The 18990-nt window shown below is 34.6% G+C and overlaps 1 protein-coding gene across 2 annotated transcripts in view; it reads left to right on the plus strand.

The window, feature by feature from the left end:
* The first annotated feature begins 12600 nt into the window (after positions 1 to 12600).
* Positions 12601 to 18990, plus strand: part of LOC143226391 (protein CNPPD1) — a 28614-nt gene continuing 22224 nt past the window's right edge. The window contains exons 1-2 of one of the 2 annotated variants that reach the window (XM_076457304.1): positions 12601 to 12795; positions 16618 to 16726. In XM_076457304.1, the coding sequence (XP_076313419.1) occupies positions 12724 to 12795; positions 16618 to 16726 (181 nt within the window). In that variant the 5' untranslated portion in view covers positions 12601 to 12723. Of the gene's footprint in view, positions 12796 to 12835; positions 13131 to 16617; positions 16727 to 18990 lie in introns of those variants that run through there. The other variant, XM_076457305.1, reaches the window with a different exon arrangement.

Here is an 18990-nt window from a genome sequence, read left to right on the forward strand (position 1 = left end):
TAAGCACACATCTAACCACAATGGGCTATCCGTGTTTTACCCACCACGGGTATAGAAATCGGGTTTCTAGCGGTGTGAGTCCGCAAATATACCGCTGTTCTACTGTGGGGTGTTGTTTCTTGATAAATTATGAAACAAACACATAAACCTGTCCATTTGTGAGAGAATGTTTAGTAGTGATAAATATTTATATTGCTTTTCCTATGATAGAAAGAAAGCTAGTTCATTCGGCATTTAATTTAATCTATTTTTAGCCTATTATCAGTTCATGCCAAACATATGGAACCTGTTCTTATTTAATAATAGGTAGAACCATTTTAAAGAGCCGCCTACAGGTTTCATTTGGTATATCGTGAACCACCTGTTTGGTCGTAGAATTAAATTTAAAACCGTTCCGCGAAACTTCTATCAGGTCCTTCTTGGTGTTTCGATAACCATCTACTTAGTTGTACCGTAACTGTTATGAATCTAGAGTTTCCAGTGCGTCAGGTAGAAATGAAAGAGATGGGAAAAAGGCCCAATCTTGGTCAGTCTATAAGGAATAAGGAGATTACACTATTCTAAATCATTATGAAAGTTATTGGAGTGAGCGGCCACCTTTCTAAGTTTAGCACAATGGAAACAAGCTGAGGTCATATCCCTTACCGTTATGAGACGTTATGATCCGATATACGGAAAGCAGGTATAAGGTCAAAAAGAAAGGAGCTGGTTCGGCGTTGGTTCAAGAAGGAATATATAAAATATGAGTTCAATGAAAAAATAGATATCAGTAAGATGTGAGAGAGAACAAATGAGGGAGAGATGCGAAGGAAGAAAGTAATATGCTGTCAGTAAGAAACTAAGATTACTTCTAAATATGTGTCATTGATTACCAGTAATAAACAACAGTTTGTTATATTTGCATCGGTATGAGTCAATTCTTGATAGAAACAATTACAACGTAAATGAAATTGATGAATAGAAGAAGGTAAAACGAAGAGCGGGCATAACACGATCGTAATAATAACTTTATAATATAACTGGATTAATGTAGTATCTCATGTGAGTTCTTGGGATCTGCCTGCTTAGTTGTACGTGATATATTGAAAGCTGTTCTACAGGTTGTAAGAAGTAACTGGACCAGGTCGCAATTGATTTTTCATGAACCATAAACTGGAAATCAGTCAATCGTGTTCAGTGTGTGCTATATCAAGCATTATCTAATCAGTTGCATACGTCGTTTCAAGAGTTATCTTGTGTTTGTGTGTTTTTTACGGTATCGTCAAACTGAAAGGCTCCTTTTGTTGCAATCAAACAGCTAATTCATGGACTTATGTAGTAACGCTAATACTGTCAACCTGGTTCTGTCTGACGGGTTTGAACGCCCTATCGGTTTTAAATGATAGTCGAAAGTTTCTGTCAGACGACACTCTTAAAATCAGATCTTTAATTTTATAGAAAAAGACCTGGCAGCTGATAGTTCAGTAGCTATCACTGTAAAAGTACAATAAACTTATATTTCTGCAGCTTATTCTATAATAATGCACCACTGTACACATATATTACAGCAACATATTACAATTACCGAGTTTATCAATGCAAGTTTACAGCATTTGTAATTCCTAGAATAATATCGTCCACAACTCTCTCCACGAAATAACTACAGTGTTTTCAATAATCAAAGGTCAGTATTGATGGATATTGAATCACAGCACTTACAAAATAATTTGTTTATATTAATACATAACACGCATCATAGCTTCGTAAGCATTCTGCTGACGGCAGCTCAAGCTGTTCACGTTGTAATGAGTGATTGATCAGTTATTTAAAAGCTAGTTAAAAATGTAGGCCTCATATTTCTTATAGGTTTGCTTCTCAGATAACTATATTTTTATGTAAAACGAGTAAAGAGTAAGGCTGAACATATTTTTGCAACAGAAACGAAAGTGGATGCATATTAATTTGAACGACTACATTCGTTATAACGTGGAGGAGTGAGAGATATAGTTTCAGTATTTATTAATATACACAAACACATATATATTGTGGAAAGTTTCGTTATTCAGTTATTATATATATTTTACACTATTTTAATTTACAAACTATGCCATGAGGATAATCCCTTTATTGTGATAAAGCTAAACTGTTTAATTTTAAAGAGACTGAAGTTACACATCTCTGTTTAGTATCCGACATTCTTTTGCACCTAAAAAACAACAATAACCCATAACTTAATATTCATTTTCTACTTACTGCTCTATAAAATATCTATCAAGTCTTTCAATGTCCACATTTCAAATTTGTCTTAGGAACTTAACATTTATAAGTTTAGCTGCTTGAGTTCAATATCTTTAATTTTCCATATAATTCGCCAATATATATATATTTTCTACGTGATAATCACCTTTAAACTTCACGAGGTCTACAAAGACGAATAATACCACAGTCGGAAATTTTTAACAGGAATTCTTTTTACTATAGTTTAACGAGTACAAGCTCAAAATTGTTGGCTTACCTTTACCTGTCTTGTGTTTCTGGTTTATTTTCTGAAACATTAACTTCGGACACTTTGAATGTTCCAACTCAGGAAATAAATATTTCCCTATGGCTTAGTAAAGCAAGTAGGTCCAAACATTTCCTAACTCATGAGTGTGATTCTCGTGAAAATGCCTTTCATTTACCCTGAAAGTCTGTACTCAGCCGGTGCTTTGGCGCACGCTCATGGTAAACAAGCCGATTGCTGTCGAGGGAAGTGGTTTATTTATAGCACAAGTATTCATTCCGCCGTCTCAGTGTGGCCTATGACGACAACTGTTGCGCCAAAACGCATGCTTCTCTCTCACTATCTTCTGCTCACCAAGCATTTTTATCAGAAGCTAATATTTACAGTAACAGGCACTAATCGGAGCAACGTGTTCATCTTCACCAAAAGCCTGTTTTATGTCTGTACATTTAGCTTCGATAATTTGATTACAGTAGAATAATCTACCCTAACTGCCACTAACGAGGGACTCGTATATAAAAGTTTACAGATGTGTCTCGAAGGATTAACATTTCACTTATTGCCATTATGCATCATTTCTACTCTCCACACCCAGCTCCTTCCCGAAAAGTCGTTTTTTGTCACATGTGCTGTTTTATTATACGATTCTTAGCAAGAGATGAAAAGTTAGAAGTTTGCCTGGTTTAATTTAATAAGAAAATCTCGCAGAAAAATTAATTTTGTGTTATATTTGAAGGAATAGCATCGAGTGGAATAACATTAAATGTTGAAATTTGACTGACATAAAACAAAATCAATCACAGACGAACTAGTTCTCTTCATCCAGTGGGTCAGTCGTCAGTTCATGGATTACAAAGATAAAATTCGAGGTTTATTTCTTCGCAGCAGATAGAGCTTAGATTATTCCTTATGTAGCTCTGCACTAAGAAAACAACAATAATAGCCAAGCTGTAAAATGTATAAACTGTGTTACTGAGGAAAACAAAACCCACAAGAAAATAAGGTAAAACGAATATTTACTTCCAATAGTCAGTATTAAAAGTGACTTCTGTTTGGTTGCTATTAAGCACAAAGTTACCCAATGGGGTATATGTGCTGTACCAACCACGAGTATCGAAACCCGATTTTTAGTGCTATAAGCCCTTGGACAACATTCCGCTCATTTGTTTGTTTTTTTGATTTTTAGATATCACAAGAAGGAAAAGTAACAAAAGTAAAACAACAACTGATGTCAACTTATTATTTACTTAAAATTAGATAACTTTAGATGAACAATATATCTCCTTTACGTTATCAAGTTACTTTAAATTTAATTGGTAAAAAAACAAAATCACATCGTGACAAGATTTACAGTTGACAGACTTAAATAGTATAGACTCAATCACCTCTTTTGGAATTATAACTCACCTAAAGTTTAAACTCATTGGGTGATGGAACAAGTCAGGAATTTGACACGTATTAAAACATAAAACTCCTTACTTCTATGTTCATGCAAAAAACAAACAATTATATTTATTTTCATAATAAGCACGGGAAGTGCTAACCGGTTGTAATAGCTTAACACCACAAACAATTCATGTGCAGATGGAGGTCATTTGTTGAAAAGGTTTTGTAAGAAGTTGAGCATGATTGACAGTAATTGCAAAAGTTTTCATGTAAATAACCGTTTTAACTTAGTTTCTGTCAGTCAAGATATTTGTTGCAATAACAACAAAGTGACAAGTAGAAATTTTTAGTGTGCTGTGATTTTAATACGTGGAATTAAAGGACATTTTATATCGGAAGGTTCGTACTTGAAAATATACATTATTTTATTCGTTAACAATGAACAATATCAGCAAAATATACCCGTATTTAGGCCTGGCATGGCCTAGCGCGTTAAGGCGTGCGCTTCGTAATCTGAGGGTCGCGGGTTCGCGCCCGAGTCGCGCCAAACATGCTCGCCCTCCCAGCCGTGGGGGCGTTATAATGTTACGGTCAATCCCACTATTCGTTGGTAAAAGAGTAGCCCAAGAGTTGACGGTGGGTGGCGATGACTAACTGCCTTCCCTCTAGTCTTACACTGCTAAATTAGGGACGGCTAGCACAGATAGCCCTCGAGTAGCTTTGTGCGAAATTCCAAAACAAACAAACAAATACCCGTATTTATGGATATTCTGTACTGAACAAGTTTAGGACGACATGAATATGTCTTCAGCACAACATACATGCTGGTCTATCTATATCATTATATACAGAAATGAAAACTGACGTCACGTTTGTTTGACCCCCCAAGACGCACAGCGGTGTGTCTGCGGACTTACCACTATAAACCGGGTTTAGATACCCGTGGTGGGCAGAGCACAGATAGTCCATTGCGTTGGTTGATTTAGTGTTTTATGGCACAAAGCAGCTAGGCTATCTGCGCCAAAGTCCATTGTGTAAAAATAAATCAATCACATAAGTATAAGGTTTTATGCTAATTACATAATCTTGTCACAAATGATGTCTTGTCAATTTAAATTGACGATTACAAGTCATTTAACTCAGTATACATTTTCATTTCATAATTTCATATTTTATTGCCATCTCGTGATTATCAGCGTAATAATGTAAATTGACTCTGAGCATCTTATAGGCTAAAACTTTGTAGATGACAAAACAAGAACAGTTCGTGATCTGTGGTTACTGTTCGCACCTTGACCAGAATATCCTCGTGTTCTATGGTTGTACAGGCTGTTGTAGATGAGTTAATGTTTGGTGATTTGCATGTGCAGATGGCTTTTAAAATTGATCATTTCAAGGTTTCCTGAGCGAAGTTATCTTGTTTTCCGATTATAAAATTACGCAAAGAGCATTCTTTAGTGTTAAAAATATCATGGAATCAATGAATGATTCGTCTCCAGCAGAGACGAAACGGTATACTCCACAGCTGTTACCAGTTATACAGCGGAGATAATTGGAAAAGTTAACTAGCTTGCCATTGGAAATAAACAAAAAAAACAAACCCACAAACAAACAAAAATCAGTGAAACAGTTAAGAACGTGCACAATGCAAATTGCAAAATTGTTTTTTCCAATGATTTTATGGGGATTTCAGGGTATACCTGTAAGTGTAAGTTAAATATCCGAGGATAATAGAGTAACATGTCATGATAAACTCTGTATACTAAAAAACTCTCGTCCTGCATTTCTATATCATAAGGAAACTGCAATCTTTGAAATCAATATGGCAGTTTTCTCACAAGATACTAGTAAGAACAGGAATTTATGTAACGCTCAGAGACGTATTTCATGAGCTTCACTGGCTTTGAGCTGCTCAAAATGATCCTCAGGAATTCATCGTTAGCGCAAACTTAACGAATTTTGGATAAACAGTAGATGAAAACATTAACCTCAATGTATTGTGTAAGAGCCTCTTGTAGTGAGAAATACGTTACAACGACTAGTGCTGTTATGCAGAAGAAAATCTAAGGACTCGCCCTTGTGTGATCACCGTAGATCATAGCTCTATAACCAGTGCTGTTATACGGAAGAAGCTGAAAGACTGAGGGACTCGTCCTTGTGTGATCACTATAGGTCATAAGCACATTTTTGTGTATCACAAGTTACTATTAGGATATAACGTAGCTGAAAGCATAAACATAGTTAACAAAATTTGTGTTCTCTGATCGCTACAAATAACTAGAGAACTGGCAGAAAACGTAAAGTGATATTAAACAGAATTTCTAATTTTAATGAGTTGAGGAAAACAGTGTAAAAAACAGTCTTTGTTAGAAACAAAATGATACGTTCAATTTAATAGAGGAAAGAAATAATGGTACATTCTCAAGTACCATACGAGTGTATTGAAAAATAGTGGCTTCCTCTTCCTGTGTATGGTATTCCTGATTTACAAGAATAATGTCACAGATAAACTAACTTTGCATAACAATAGATTCGATTATTTGTTTGGATGGAATATTAACATAAGAATGAATGCAGAACAGGCGAAATAAGTAAGTTTAAAGAAAAGAATAACTAAGTATTATTTATTTTTTAATATACAATTACTCTTAGGATTGAAAAGAAGAATTTCATTTAAAATAAAGCGCAAAGAAACTTGTAATTAAAATTACAACAAAGTTTTTGCTTCTTGAACACTGTTGGGTGTTCCTTAAAGATTTTTGGCTGCTGATCACGAAAATCACGTCCAGATTTGCCCATCACGTACCGTTTCATTGAAATATTCAGTTTTGCTGCAATGGAAAAACGATATCAAGGCAACTGGAATCCGTTAGTGCTTGCTGAATACTATTAAAAACTGCAACGTGATGCACCGAACATTGAATACAAACGAAAATCAGGAGCAAAACAATTTTAATTATGTTGAAACTAATAGCGTATTAGAAACATAAACGCAATTAAATACGTTATTGCCGGTAAACTGTTAACTGTCTATTTCTCAGAGTTCCTACGTGATAAACCAAAACTATGTTTGTACATACCCACCAGGTATCTGTCAGAATCAGCAAAAACTTTTCAGAAAGCAAAACTTTTCAAAAAAATTGTTGTGCAGTGTAATGGATTGACATGAAAATACGGCACTTTCATAAAGTGTCTTGGTCTTTTTAAAACGGAAACTGATGTCATTAAAAGTGCCGAAACTGCTCCCACGATCCACATTCTTATTGTACCTGGCAATCATGAAAATGGCTGAAAGAATCCGGAAGCGTTTCTGCTCCATGAGCAGTTACAATGATTTTCCTTACACACATAATCAACTGAGATACAATGAAACTATCTCATAACAGGACAGAAAAGCTCTTTGACCAGTCCAGTAATAAAAGTAACACCGCAGATTCGTTCAGAGTTTTGCATACATTTTCAAACATCATCACCCAATTCTTGGGCTACTCTTTTACCAACGAATTATTGGATTGTCCGTCACATTATAACGTTCCCACGGCTAAAAGGACGAGCATGTTTGGTGCGACGGAGATTTGAATCCGCGACCCTCAGATTACGAGTCGAGCGTCCTCACTATCTGGCTATGCCGGACTTCACTTGTCTCCTATTTGAGCTGTTACTTTAATTACTGTTGCTCCTGCTGCTGATCTTGTTATATATTTTTTATCACATTGTTGATTATTTTAATATTCATTTCCGTTGATTCTATGTGTGCGTTTGGAAAAAGGGGATAGGCGAAAAGGGAATGTTATATTTTAGTATCCCTAGATTTTTCCCTTAATACTTATAATGTTTTTGTTTCGCTGTGCATAAAAGACACGAGAATCGAGACTAATGGTAAATTATAAAACCCTAAATCGTTTAAAATTCAGTCAGCTTGCTAATGTATCAGCTCCTCGTACATACTTTATGAAAATTAGCGAATTCAGCCAAACCTACTTCATCTTAGGGTTGTGACTTTCAATGAACTATTGGCTGCTTAGTACGCTGCTTTCAACAAATTGAGCTAAAAAATGAAAAACAGCTTCGTATATTGATTCTGATTTAGTCAGCAGCTTTATTCTGCAATTTCGGGCTGGTAGCGCTACCTAGTTAGCATTTATGTACTCAACAAAATAATAAAACAAGAGTATTCAAAACTTTAAACTTCACAACAGCTTAAGGGGTAGCTTTATAAAATGTATACAACAGTTACTACTTGACAGCAATATTATAAACGTTGGATAAAACATATATGAAAGCGCACTGACTATTATATCAAAAAAGACATTTTAAATATTTGAACATCAGGTTTGTTTATTTTGGAATTTCGCGCAAAGCTGCACGATGGCTAACTGCGCTAACCCTTTTTAATTTTGCAGTGTAAGACTGGAGGGGAGGTAACTAGTCATCGCCACCAATTGCCAACTCTTGGACTACTCTTTTACCAACGAATAGTGGGATTGACTGTCACATTATAACGCTCCCACGACTGAAAGGGCGAGCATGTTTGCTGCGACGGGGATTCGAACCTGCCACCCTCAGATTACGAGTCAAACGCCTTAACCAGCCTGGCCATGCCGGGCCTCTTGGCTGTCACTACTATATGAAGGAATGTTATTTTAGTAAAATAAAAACATGCAATTCAGTTCCTAATTCAAACAGTACAGAGCAGCTGTTTCATAAAACTACATGACATTTAGTTATTACGGTTTTATATTTGTTTTACAATGAAAAGTTATATGTTTAGTATAATAAATTATCAAAATCTGTTATTGTGTATTATTTATTTTTAGACCTAAGATGATTACTTTGCATTGTTAGCCTAGTACATCAAATTAATATTGAGCTCGAAAGGTGTTATTACGAATACAGTCGAAAATATAAAAAAACAACATAAATATTTCACTGATGAATCATCGCATCCTAGTTCCATTATACATTATTTTGTGGGAAGTTACATTACAATAAGATTTCAAATCTTTCTCTACTGCAACGCTAAAATCAGGGGTTCGATTCCCCTCGGTAGGCTGAGCAGATAGCCCTTTGTGGCTTTGCTATAAAAAAAACACCCCACACCCTTTCTCTACTGGCCGTATAATACATTGTTCTTTCACAATAATATAATAATAATATCCTAACGGCATTGTCAATAAAGTATATTTATGAAGAAATATGTTACTTTGATGTTATAAATGATATTTGTATTTTGGATTATTCTTCGCTTGGTATAATTATAAGTTTTAATAGTGGAATAATTATTCATTATTCAAATTGTTGAAATCAAGCAAATTTGTGACGATTGAAAAGATAGTCAAATTTTATACTTCCATGAATAACAAATAAATAACACTATGTAACAAAATTTTTACTTTTTCTTGTTCCTGTGCAAAAAGTGTTATTTCCCAATTGCTTAATGGAAAAGACCTATTTTTCTCTTCAAACTTTGCTTTTGTGACCTGGGAGCGTATAACGAAAACATGATGGAAGACTATATTTGGAGACTGAAAGTGATTTATATTACAGTCGCAAATTTCGAAAAACTACTCACTTCTAAACATTTTTGTTCATTTTTGTGTAACGTTAGTATAAATACATGTAAATCTTGATTCATATGTTGTTTTGTTCAGAAATTATGTAAATGAAAATGTGCAAATCTGTCTGTTTTTACATAGAAAATAGGTTAATGTCTAGATTTCATTATCCAGGTTACAAAAGCAACGTTTGAAGGGAACAATGACCATTTTCTGTACATTTACAACATAAGCAATTAAGAAATAACACATACTATCCAGGAACAAAATTTGTGTTACATAGTGTAATATATCTCTAATAGTGCCAATTCTTGTAATTTTTTTTAAATGTTTTGCAGGTAACCTAGATATAATTAGTGATACCCTTGTAAATCGGACGTACAAAAGCTGTTAACTTGTTATGATCCTCGTTCTTAGCAAAGGTTATACACCACATGTGGTGTTTCATGTGCAAGGATTGTTTCATAAGGTTTATGTTTGCTTGGCCCTATTCTTATATCATGTTCTCCTGTACTGAGGTCATACTCACTTTAAAAAGTTAACAGAAACTTGTACAAAATAGTATGAGGTGGAAGTTACATTGAACTCCATTTAATTTATACAATGGGAAAGGTCACTGGCATGATCGATCTAAAGAATGTAGGGCCTTTCTATGACTTAAAAGAGAAGTAACTGGTTATTATTCTTATTTCTTCCCTTATCTCATGTAGACGTGTTTTTATCTAACTCCAAGAGCCGGGGAGTTTAATAATATATACTCTTCAAAAAAAGAAACGCAAAAGGGATATTTTTGTTATTTTAAAGAGAAATATATGTAATAACGTTACAAGCTCAGAGTATGTGATGTTACACTTGTTAAAAAACTGATTGTCAGACCAAAATGACAATAAAAGTTGTGCACTTTGAAAACGGAGGAAAACATCGGATTTTTCGCCAAAACGCATGCGTGTCCAATAAATTTCTTTGAGAGATCTGCATGTTCTGCAAGTGCAACATGTGCACAATCCCTATAAAAGTGACGGGTTCTCGGTTTCCATAGCTCAGTGTTAAGCCACCGACACGCAATACAGTTACGCCAAGACTGACTGAAGCACAACGCAACAAGGCCATTGATCGCTTGGAAGCAGGTGAATCTCGATCAGATGTTGCCATAGCTGTGAATGTCCACCCAAGTACCATCACAAGGCAATGGAATCGTCACCAACAACATGGATCAACTCGTGACCGTCCACGATCTGGCAGACCTCGTGTGACCACCCCCGCAAAAGATCGCTACATCAGGTTACGTCACCTTCGGGATAGGATCACTACTGCGACGTCTACTGCCTCAACCATACCAGGGCTGCGTAGAATTTCCCATCAGACCGTACGCAACCGTCGATGAGATTCTTAGGCCCCATGTGCAACCCATCGTGGTGAACATCAACGACGTTTTTCAACATGACAACGCCCGTCCTCACACAGCCCGACTCACCACTGTCTTCTTGAGACACCACAACATCAACGTTCTTCCCTGGCCCTCTAGATCACCAGATTTAAACCCCATCAAACATCTTTGGGACGAGTTGGACCGACGTCTGCAACGGCGACAACCTCAACCGCAGACTCTACCTCAGCTTGCAGCAGCTTTGCAGGTTAAGTGGACAGCCATTCCACAGGATGTGATTCGTCATCTCATCGCTTCCCTGGGCAGGAGATGCCAAGCCTTTATTGATGCTCACGGGGGGCATACTCGTTATTGACGTTGAGTGACGTTAAACTTCACCTAGTGAGCGTGGACTTCGCCTTTTCAGACTTTGGATGTTCAGCAGTGAATGTGCAAAGTTTCACACATGTCATACAGTACTACCTGGAATAAACTTGTTAACAATTTGTCTCATATTTTGCCTTTTGCGTTTCTTTTTTTGAAGAATATATGTAGAATCCTGTCATTATTATCAAAATATCTTTGTACTACACTGATATTCAAAATTTTTATCTGCATATGATTTTGGGAGCCTGTTGTACTGAGAGTTTTCTGTTGAGTACCAGAGTATCTGAATACTACACTTTTCAATACTTTGTATTTACACTTTTTTAAAATTTCTGATGATTAGTTAAGTATGCAAAATATGATTATCAACAATGGTGTTTTTGGATACTTTTATTTGATTTGAGATATAAAGACCTTAAAATTATATTTTCATGATCAGTGGGAATCACAATGTAGAGAATTTCAAATTTTAAAATGTTAAATTGTGATATCTCAGATGGGGCTGCTGCGGGCAAAGAATTCCATTCAGAGGTATGGTGCTTTCACGCCACCCTGGTCGACACATCCCTAAATAATCAACCTTATACATTTGTTTGTAACATGAATCAGAAATATTTGAATAAAAAGTATTTAAAAACATACATCTGCGATAACATAAATTTAAAAATTGGTGCATTTTACAATAAGCTGTAAGTTATCTTTTCGAACACATCTCTGTTAAAGGGAAGCGGTTTCAACATATGTCCGAAAAATAAATAAATAAGCCAAAAACTGTGATCTCTCTGAAATTTATAAATAATTATTTATGAAAATTCATTGGTAAAGTTATCACGGTTTTTTCATTGCCTATCTAGCTTATCTTGTCCTTTATTGTATCTAAATTTGTAATATTATCTAGAGTTAATGTGCTAGGGAAGAAAAGTAACTGAGATAAACCAAGAACTTCAGAATCATGTCGAATTATCTGACTCAGTGAAATTATCAATGCTCTTAAGATTCTCTGTAAAATACATGTCAGGTTATTAGGACAATTCCAAATCTAAACTTTTCGTGTAGTTTTAAGTCATAATTATATTTAAATCACACACAATATAGAATATACATAAAGCTTGTCTTCTGTTCACAATGTTGGATCTGAAATATGTGGCTTAATTAACAAACAGATGTCGATTCTTGTTTCAAAACTTCACGTGGTGGTTTATTCGAACTTAAGTAGCTATAACAAAAAACATTTGACAAGCTTCTTGATTATCATAACTTTAATATTTTTTGGGTTAATGCTTTCACTTTAAACAACTTTTATCCTCTAGTTGAGCTTTCCCTAGCATGTAACATTAAGATTTGGAGGACTTAATAATCTTTTTATTGAATTGTTTTTATAAAACTGCTTTTTTTAAAGGTTAAAACCAGACTCAATAACTCCCTGGTGACTAAAAATAAAGGCAAGTTGTGACAAAGCGGGGGAAGCTCCTTTTCGTGATTGTGGCCTGTCCATGAAATAATTTTTATTTTATGATTTAAAATTACTGTCATTAAAATTTGTCATAATGTTATGGAAAATGAATTTGAATATTTCAGAACCTACTAAGTCATCTCGAGATTTCATTTCGAATATCGAGGTAGGTTGTCATTTATAAGAAAGTTAAGCCTAATCTTGATATCGTAAGTGGATTAATTTCTGGGCGTGAAGTTCAACCGGTGGGTTCTGTAAAACAAATGTCGTAATAACTTAAATAAATAAAAATGGCGCCAATCCTGTGACATTACTATTAGTATTAGGCTTAACATTAGTAGATTAACAATTTTATATAAAATGAATATTACGCAGAAGTTTTCTATTTTTCATATATTTTCATTGATAGCTAGTAATATATTGTACTAATGGTGTTAGTTTTAAAACTCGTACAATATTAGAGCGTGCAAATTACAAGTATATCTTATGAGAGTGGCAAAAGTAAGTAAACAATTATTTTGAATCACGGGCTGGTAACTTTATTAATATTAAATTAATTATTCCAAAAAAATGGCTACTTACCAGTTTTGTGATACTATTACTTAGTATTACCAATCTCAATTAGGTTGATGTCAGGGAAGTGTTTTGTTATTCTGTTTTGTTATACATGTATATGTATATGTTGCTTGCTCAGTTGAATTAAAACTGAGTATTGTAGCTTGTAAGAATAGTGTGATGCTAAAGAAATTCATATTGAGCACAAAGCATTTATAATATCATATACTGTTTAGTTTAAACCACATAATTGGGCAGTACAGACTGTGCACATGTGAATTCCATGATAATATAAAGTATTTAGAGTTTACGGTCTAAATAATAATGGATGAAACCTTATTCTTGTCATCAAACACACACACACACACACACATGGAGATTTCTTAATTTAAAATTAGTTCACAGGATATTGTATTTTGCAGGATTCTATTTGAACCTAGGAGAGGAAAAACAGAAGTTTATCTCTAAAACTAGTACTCATGAAATTTATATTAAGTAATAGAGTGATTTTCCCAGGTATATGCCTAATTATATTTTTATAAAGTCAGAGAATGCAACCTGACTTCATTTTTTTCATAAGTAATCTTTGCATATATGACAACATTTAACATTGATAAATAAACCTTATTCAAAGTATATGTGAATCACTTGTAATTTATATAGCTTTAGTCTTTTATACATTCTCTAGTATAAGACACAAGTATAACCGATTTGATTTCTTAATCACAAAAGTTAATGCTAGCTAATCATTGAGTTATTGAAGTGTTCAAGGATTGTTATATATCCATGGTGAAGGTTCTCTGGTACTTTAAGCCTAAAATACACAGTACACACTTTGGGCAGGGAACCTTGTGCATATACAAGTGTCAAGATAATTGTTCACACTAGCTTGCTAATTACATTGGTATTGGGTTTATCTTTGTTGGTAAGAGGTGATGGCCTTTGTGTGGCAGATGGTGGAATCTTTCATGCAAATTGAGCCTTCTTTTCTTTTGCATACCTCTTCCTACATTTCTTGTTCCTGGTGGAAGATATTTTGCAAGTTTTTTTTTTTCCATCTACCTTTGCCTTATCTTATACCCATATTGTCTTAATTCTTCCAGTCTCCTAAACACTGTTACTTTAGTCAACTGCAAGTGAAATTTGTAAGCACAAAAGTTGTAATGTACATTACATTCTCATATTTTCATTTGTTTTAGTCTATGGGAAGTTGTAAAGAATAATTCTTTGTAGTTGTTATTATTTTCTTTTCATGATTTTCAAAAACACTTTACATTGGCTGGGATGCTAACTTTCAAGCTTAAGATATATTGCCTATCGTGTACAGATACCAAAGAAAGTTTTTCTCTTTAGTGAATACGTATAGATTTGCTTTTAAGTTAGAATTTGATATATGATTTTGTAAAAATTCTATCACAAGAGTCAAATTTTTCCCACTACACAAGTTTAACTGTTCTGTACCTCTCAGGGTGGATACCTGTACATGGTGAGAGGACCTCCCAGAGAAGGTTCTGCTCTTTCAGTTTACCTCCTCTGGGATATGAATATCTGCCCATGTGCTTGTCATGTGTGGTAACCCATGAAGGGGAGGAAAGGATCCTGGTGGTTGAGGGGTCCAACCCTAACACACCACTTTGGCTTTGAATTCATGTAGATGGGAGGGGGGGGCTTGGGGTGGTCTTTCTAGGGTCAGTCGACTGGTCCACTTGGGTTAGGGCAACCAAGTACTGGTGTTAAATGTTCTCAACAGGTGTTATGAACATTGTATCTGATTCTGATGTTTAGGTATAGTGTTAACGAAACCCTGGCATTGCTATAGTGTCCTCGTTTGGCATTGTAGGGCTTCATGGTGGGTGGGGTCAGTGGGCACCAAAACATTCTTTATTATGGATCCCCCAAATAAAAACTTAAATAGTGAAAAAACAGATCACATCTTGAAGATTCTGAACAGCAGTTTTTAACACCTGTAACACATTTTCTTATAATACATTATCTTTCAGACAAAACTTTAGCACAGATGTATCCTTTTTTTTTATTCAGGAAGGACTTGCTGTCTCTCCAGAGTCAGTCAAAAAGCTTCACTCTGGTGACATATTGGTGGAAACATCCACTTATAAATACAGTGAACTCTTACTTTCAAAGGCAATTGGGGATATACCCATTGAAGTTATGCTACATGCTACTGTGAATTCATCATGAGGAGTAATTGTTGAAAGGGATATGAAAACTATCCCCCTGTTAGAGATTCTCATTAGTTTCTGCAGTGAGGTGTATCTCCACTTGCAAAGATTGAATTATGATGCTGACCATTGTCCTCATTTTAACATTTGTCATTGTGTCCACCTGCTACTATCAAGGCAGTTTATCTCAATTGCAAGGTACTGCCACATATTCCAAACCCCCTCAGATGTTTCCAGTGCCAGCAATTTGGTCACTCAAAGACATCATGTGGTTCCTTGATGTGTGCTTGTTGTAGTGGCAAGGACCACAATGCCTATGAGTGTGAAATAGACCCTTGTTGCATTAATTGTAATGGCTCTCACCCTAAAGGAATGGAAGAGAAAGAGGTGTAGCATTTGAAAATGATTTAAAACATTACTTACCCTGAGGCTCAGAAGTTACTGTTCACCACTTCACCTCGGATGTGTGCTGCTACACTTTGTTCCACTACTACATTGGAAGTGCAGACAGATCTTTTCTTGCCTCCAAAAGAATCGTTCTCAAACCATATGAAAAGTCTTTTGACCTCCATGGTAAAGAAAGTTGCTGAATCAACATCAACACCCATCTCTGTCCCTAATATTAATTCCAGCAAACCCCAAGATCTATTTTCTTTGGTTCTGGGTACAGGCATTTCAGTGGGTACATCTCCCACCCTAAGATGCAAAATGATCATTCGTTCATATCCTCGACTGTTGGAATCCTCTTCCAGTGACCCAATCCAGGATCCGTGGAGGTTGATAGACCTCCTTTGAACAAAGAAAATAAAGAAAAAAAGACATGGTCAAAAACAGAAGGGCTCTTATCCCAGTTCACCTACACATAAATAAAAATGGCCACTTTGATACAATGGAACTGTTGAGGTTTATATTCTAATCTGGATGACATCAAAGCACTGATTATTTCTTACAATTCTGTATGTCTTTCCTTACAGTAAATTGTGAGACAAGATTCATGTATTCAGTTGCTTAAGTAAATGTACATACAGAACAGTGATTATGTGTGTAATGTAATTTGTCTACCTTTGTCATGTCTTGAATATATAATTAACTGCAAATGGAAAGTCTGGACATATCATTAATTTTCTGTTTTTTTTTAAACTGAAGTTTATATGCACTTCGTTCATTGTGAGATTACCCTGTAGTTAAATAATTCACCCCAAAATTTATTTTGACTTGCATCTTAATAAGTAAATCTTTTGATTTTTTAAAAGGTTGTTGGTCAAATATTTAAAGACCATGAAGATCTAACAGAACATGTGAGGAAGACTCTTTGCTATGGCACTTTGCCATCAGCTGATCGACCATCTTTGCCTCTAACAGGTAATTGAAAATTTTGATATTTGCCAATGCTGTAATTTAATACTTTGTAAATGTATGATAATTTTTGGATAATCTTTTTAGATATTTTGCACTTTTGTCTTTATTGACAATTTGTTTTCATGGATTTCCATAACACTGAGTGTAAATTTGTACATGTGCATTGGTACTGGGCTTATCTTAAAATATTGTGTTTCATTGATATTTTGGAGAAGCCCAGTAACACCTCAATAAGATTTTCTTTAACTCTTCTTTGTTAAGAGAAAACACTTTGAGAGATCCTTAACTGTCTTCATATGACAACCCTCCCATTCCAGGTATCATGCTAGTAACTATCCTCTGAATATTTTCCAACAATTCAGTGACTTTCTAAAAGGAAGGAGCCAAAGACTAAACACACTACTCCAAATGAGTGCTTAACAAGTGGCTTATACAATGAAGTTATCTCCACTAGCAACAGCACATTGTTTAGAGAACATCCAAGATCCCTTTTTCTCAAAACACTGTTGTGGTTTTTTCCTCAGGAAAATTATACTCAATACATATCATGATAACTCACTTGTATTAAAATGCATTTGTTGTAATTAAAAGTTATCTTTCAGTTATTTGCCCAAATCAATGAATACTCTAAATCCTTTTGTGAAGTAGCAGCATCCTCTTTACGGTAAGCAACACCAAATATCTCATCAATGGATTTAAACAATTTGTTAACCATTCTTTCATCTGTGTTATTGATGCAAGTCAAAAGATGAAATGTTCTAACACTGAACCCTGAGATATCCCAATAGTGATATTAATTCAGTTTCATTGAAATCCACTTTCTATTTTCATCCATCCATCCATTTTGAACCCTGTAATCCAATTCATCCCTACATCTGTAGAGATAATTAAAAAAACAACAACCACCTTAATTGATACATGCTGTCAGATGCTTTTTAATAAAATCAGATTAATCCAATCCACTCCTTCACCCTCATATTCATAAGCAGTAATATCTTTAAAGAATGTCAGAGTTAGTAAGGAAAGTATTTTTCATAATGAAATGATACTGGTTATTGCCTTCTTTGACAAGTATGATTCCCTGTAAGGAAAGCTTCAAGTAGACTTGTCTCCAAACACAGAGAGCATAAATGGTGTAACAGTGGATAGCAGGATCTTGACTTTAGTAAGGCATACATTTAAAATATGTATTGCTGGTGGATTATTAGTAAGAAGTGTATGGAGAAAAGTGGTTTTTAACATTTGTCATTAGTTTAAAAAATTGTAAAAGAGAAAAATAGAGTAATTGATTTGAAAAACAAACCTGAAATGCAGTATTATTTATTTACTGTTAGTATCACTGGTCTAATAATAATTAAAAACTGGCACTGTATGTGAGATAAAGATGCATCATTAAAGCACTGCAAATTCCATTCTTGTGCCTTAAAGTTTTATTCCTGTTAGTTTCCCTAATTTATATCCAGTTATTGGATCAGTCACAGTTTACCACTTGTTTTGAAAATCATAATTACTGCTATTGCCATTATGGTTTATTGTGTAAAATGTTGCTGGATATTCATTCAATCTTTCAGTGAACTTGTAACATGAAGCTGGTTAGTGTAACTGACCAATAAGAATCTACATTTTAGAAAACAAATGCCACATGGTTTGGTAACATTGTTTTTTTTTTTCATTAACAATCAAAGAAATAATTAGGTTAATTACTGTAGATATCAAAGACAGGTGACAACATTTTATTTTGAACTGTAAATATCTTCATGTTACTTGAAACTTGATAAGCAAAGTTTTAAATTTTTAGCAGTTTACTAGTGAGAAGTTAAAGGTTCAAGTAGGATGTGTGAGCAACAACATAGTTTTTAACATTTTAGTTCAAATTCAAATTACAGCTGACTTTTCATATAGTCAGGGAAAGAAGAAAGTATAAATTCACTATAAATAAAATGCACTTAAGATAGAATTTGTGAGTAATTTTGTTAATGGAATTAATAAAATTAGATTTCTTGTTGTTCAGTGTCTGGATTGTAGTCTCCTTTTTTATGCTTTTTGTTTTCCTTGACTTCTTTTTTCTGCTACTGTTAGTTTCAAGAGTGTTTTTGATTTTTTTCAGTCATTACCCTTTTCTTTCTTTGGTTTTTTTTAGATCTCTTTTGAGTCTTTCTCTTCATTTAATTTCCCTTCTGGACTGGAATAGAACCTTTGTTTAGTTTTCAGGTCTCTGATGTAGTCTTTATTTGAACCATAATTTGTCTGTTTCCTGTACCATCTTT

This window comes from Tachypleus tridentatus, chromosome 9, assembly GCF_004210375.1.
Source record: "Tachypleus tridentatus isolate NWPU-2018 chromosome 9, ASM421037v1, whole genome shotgun sequence".
NCBI lineage: Eukaryota > Metazoa > Arthropoda > Merostomata > Xiphosura > Limulidae > Tachypleus > Tachypleus tridentatus.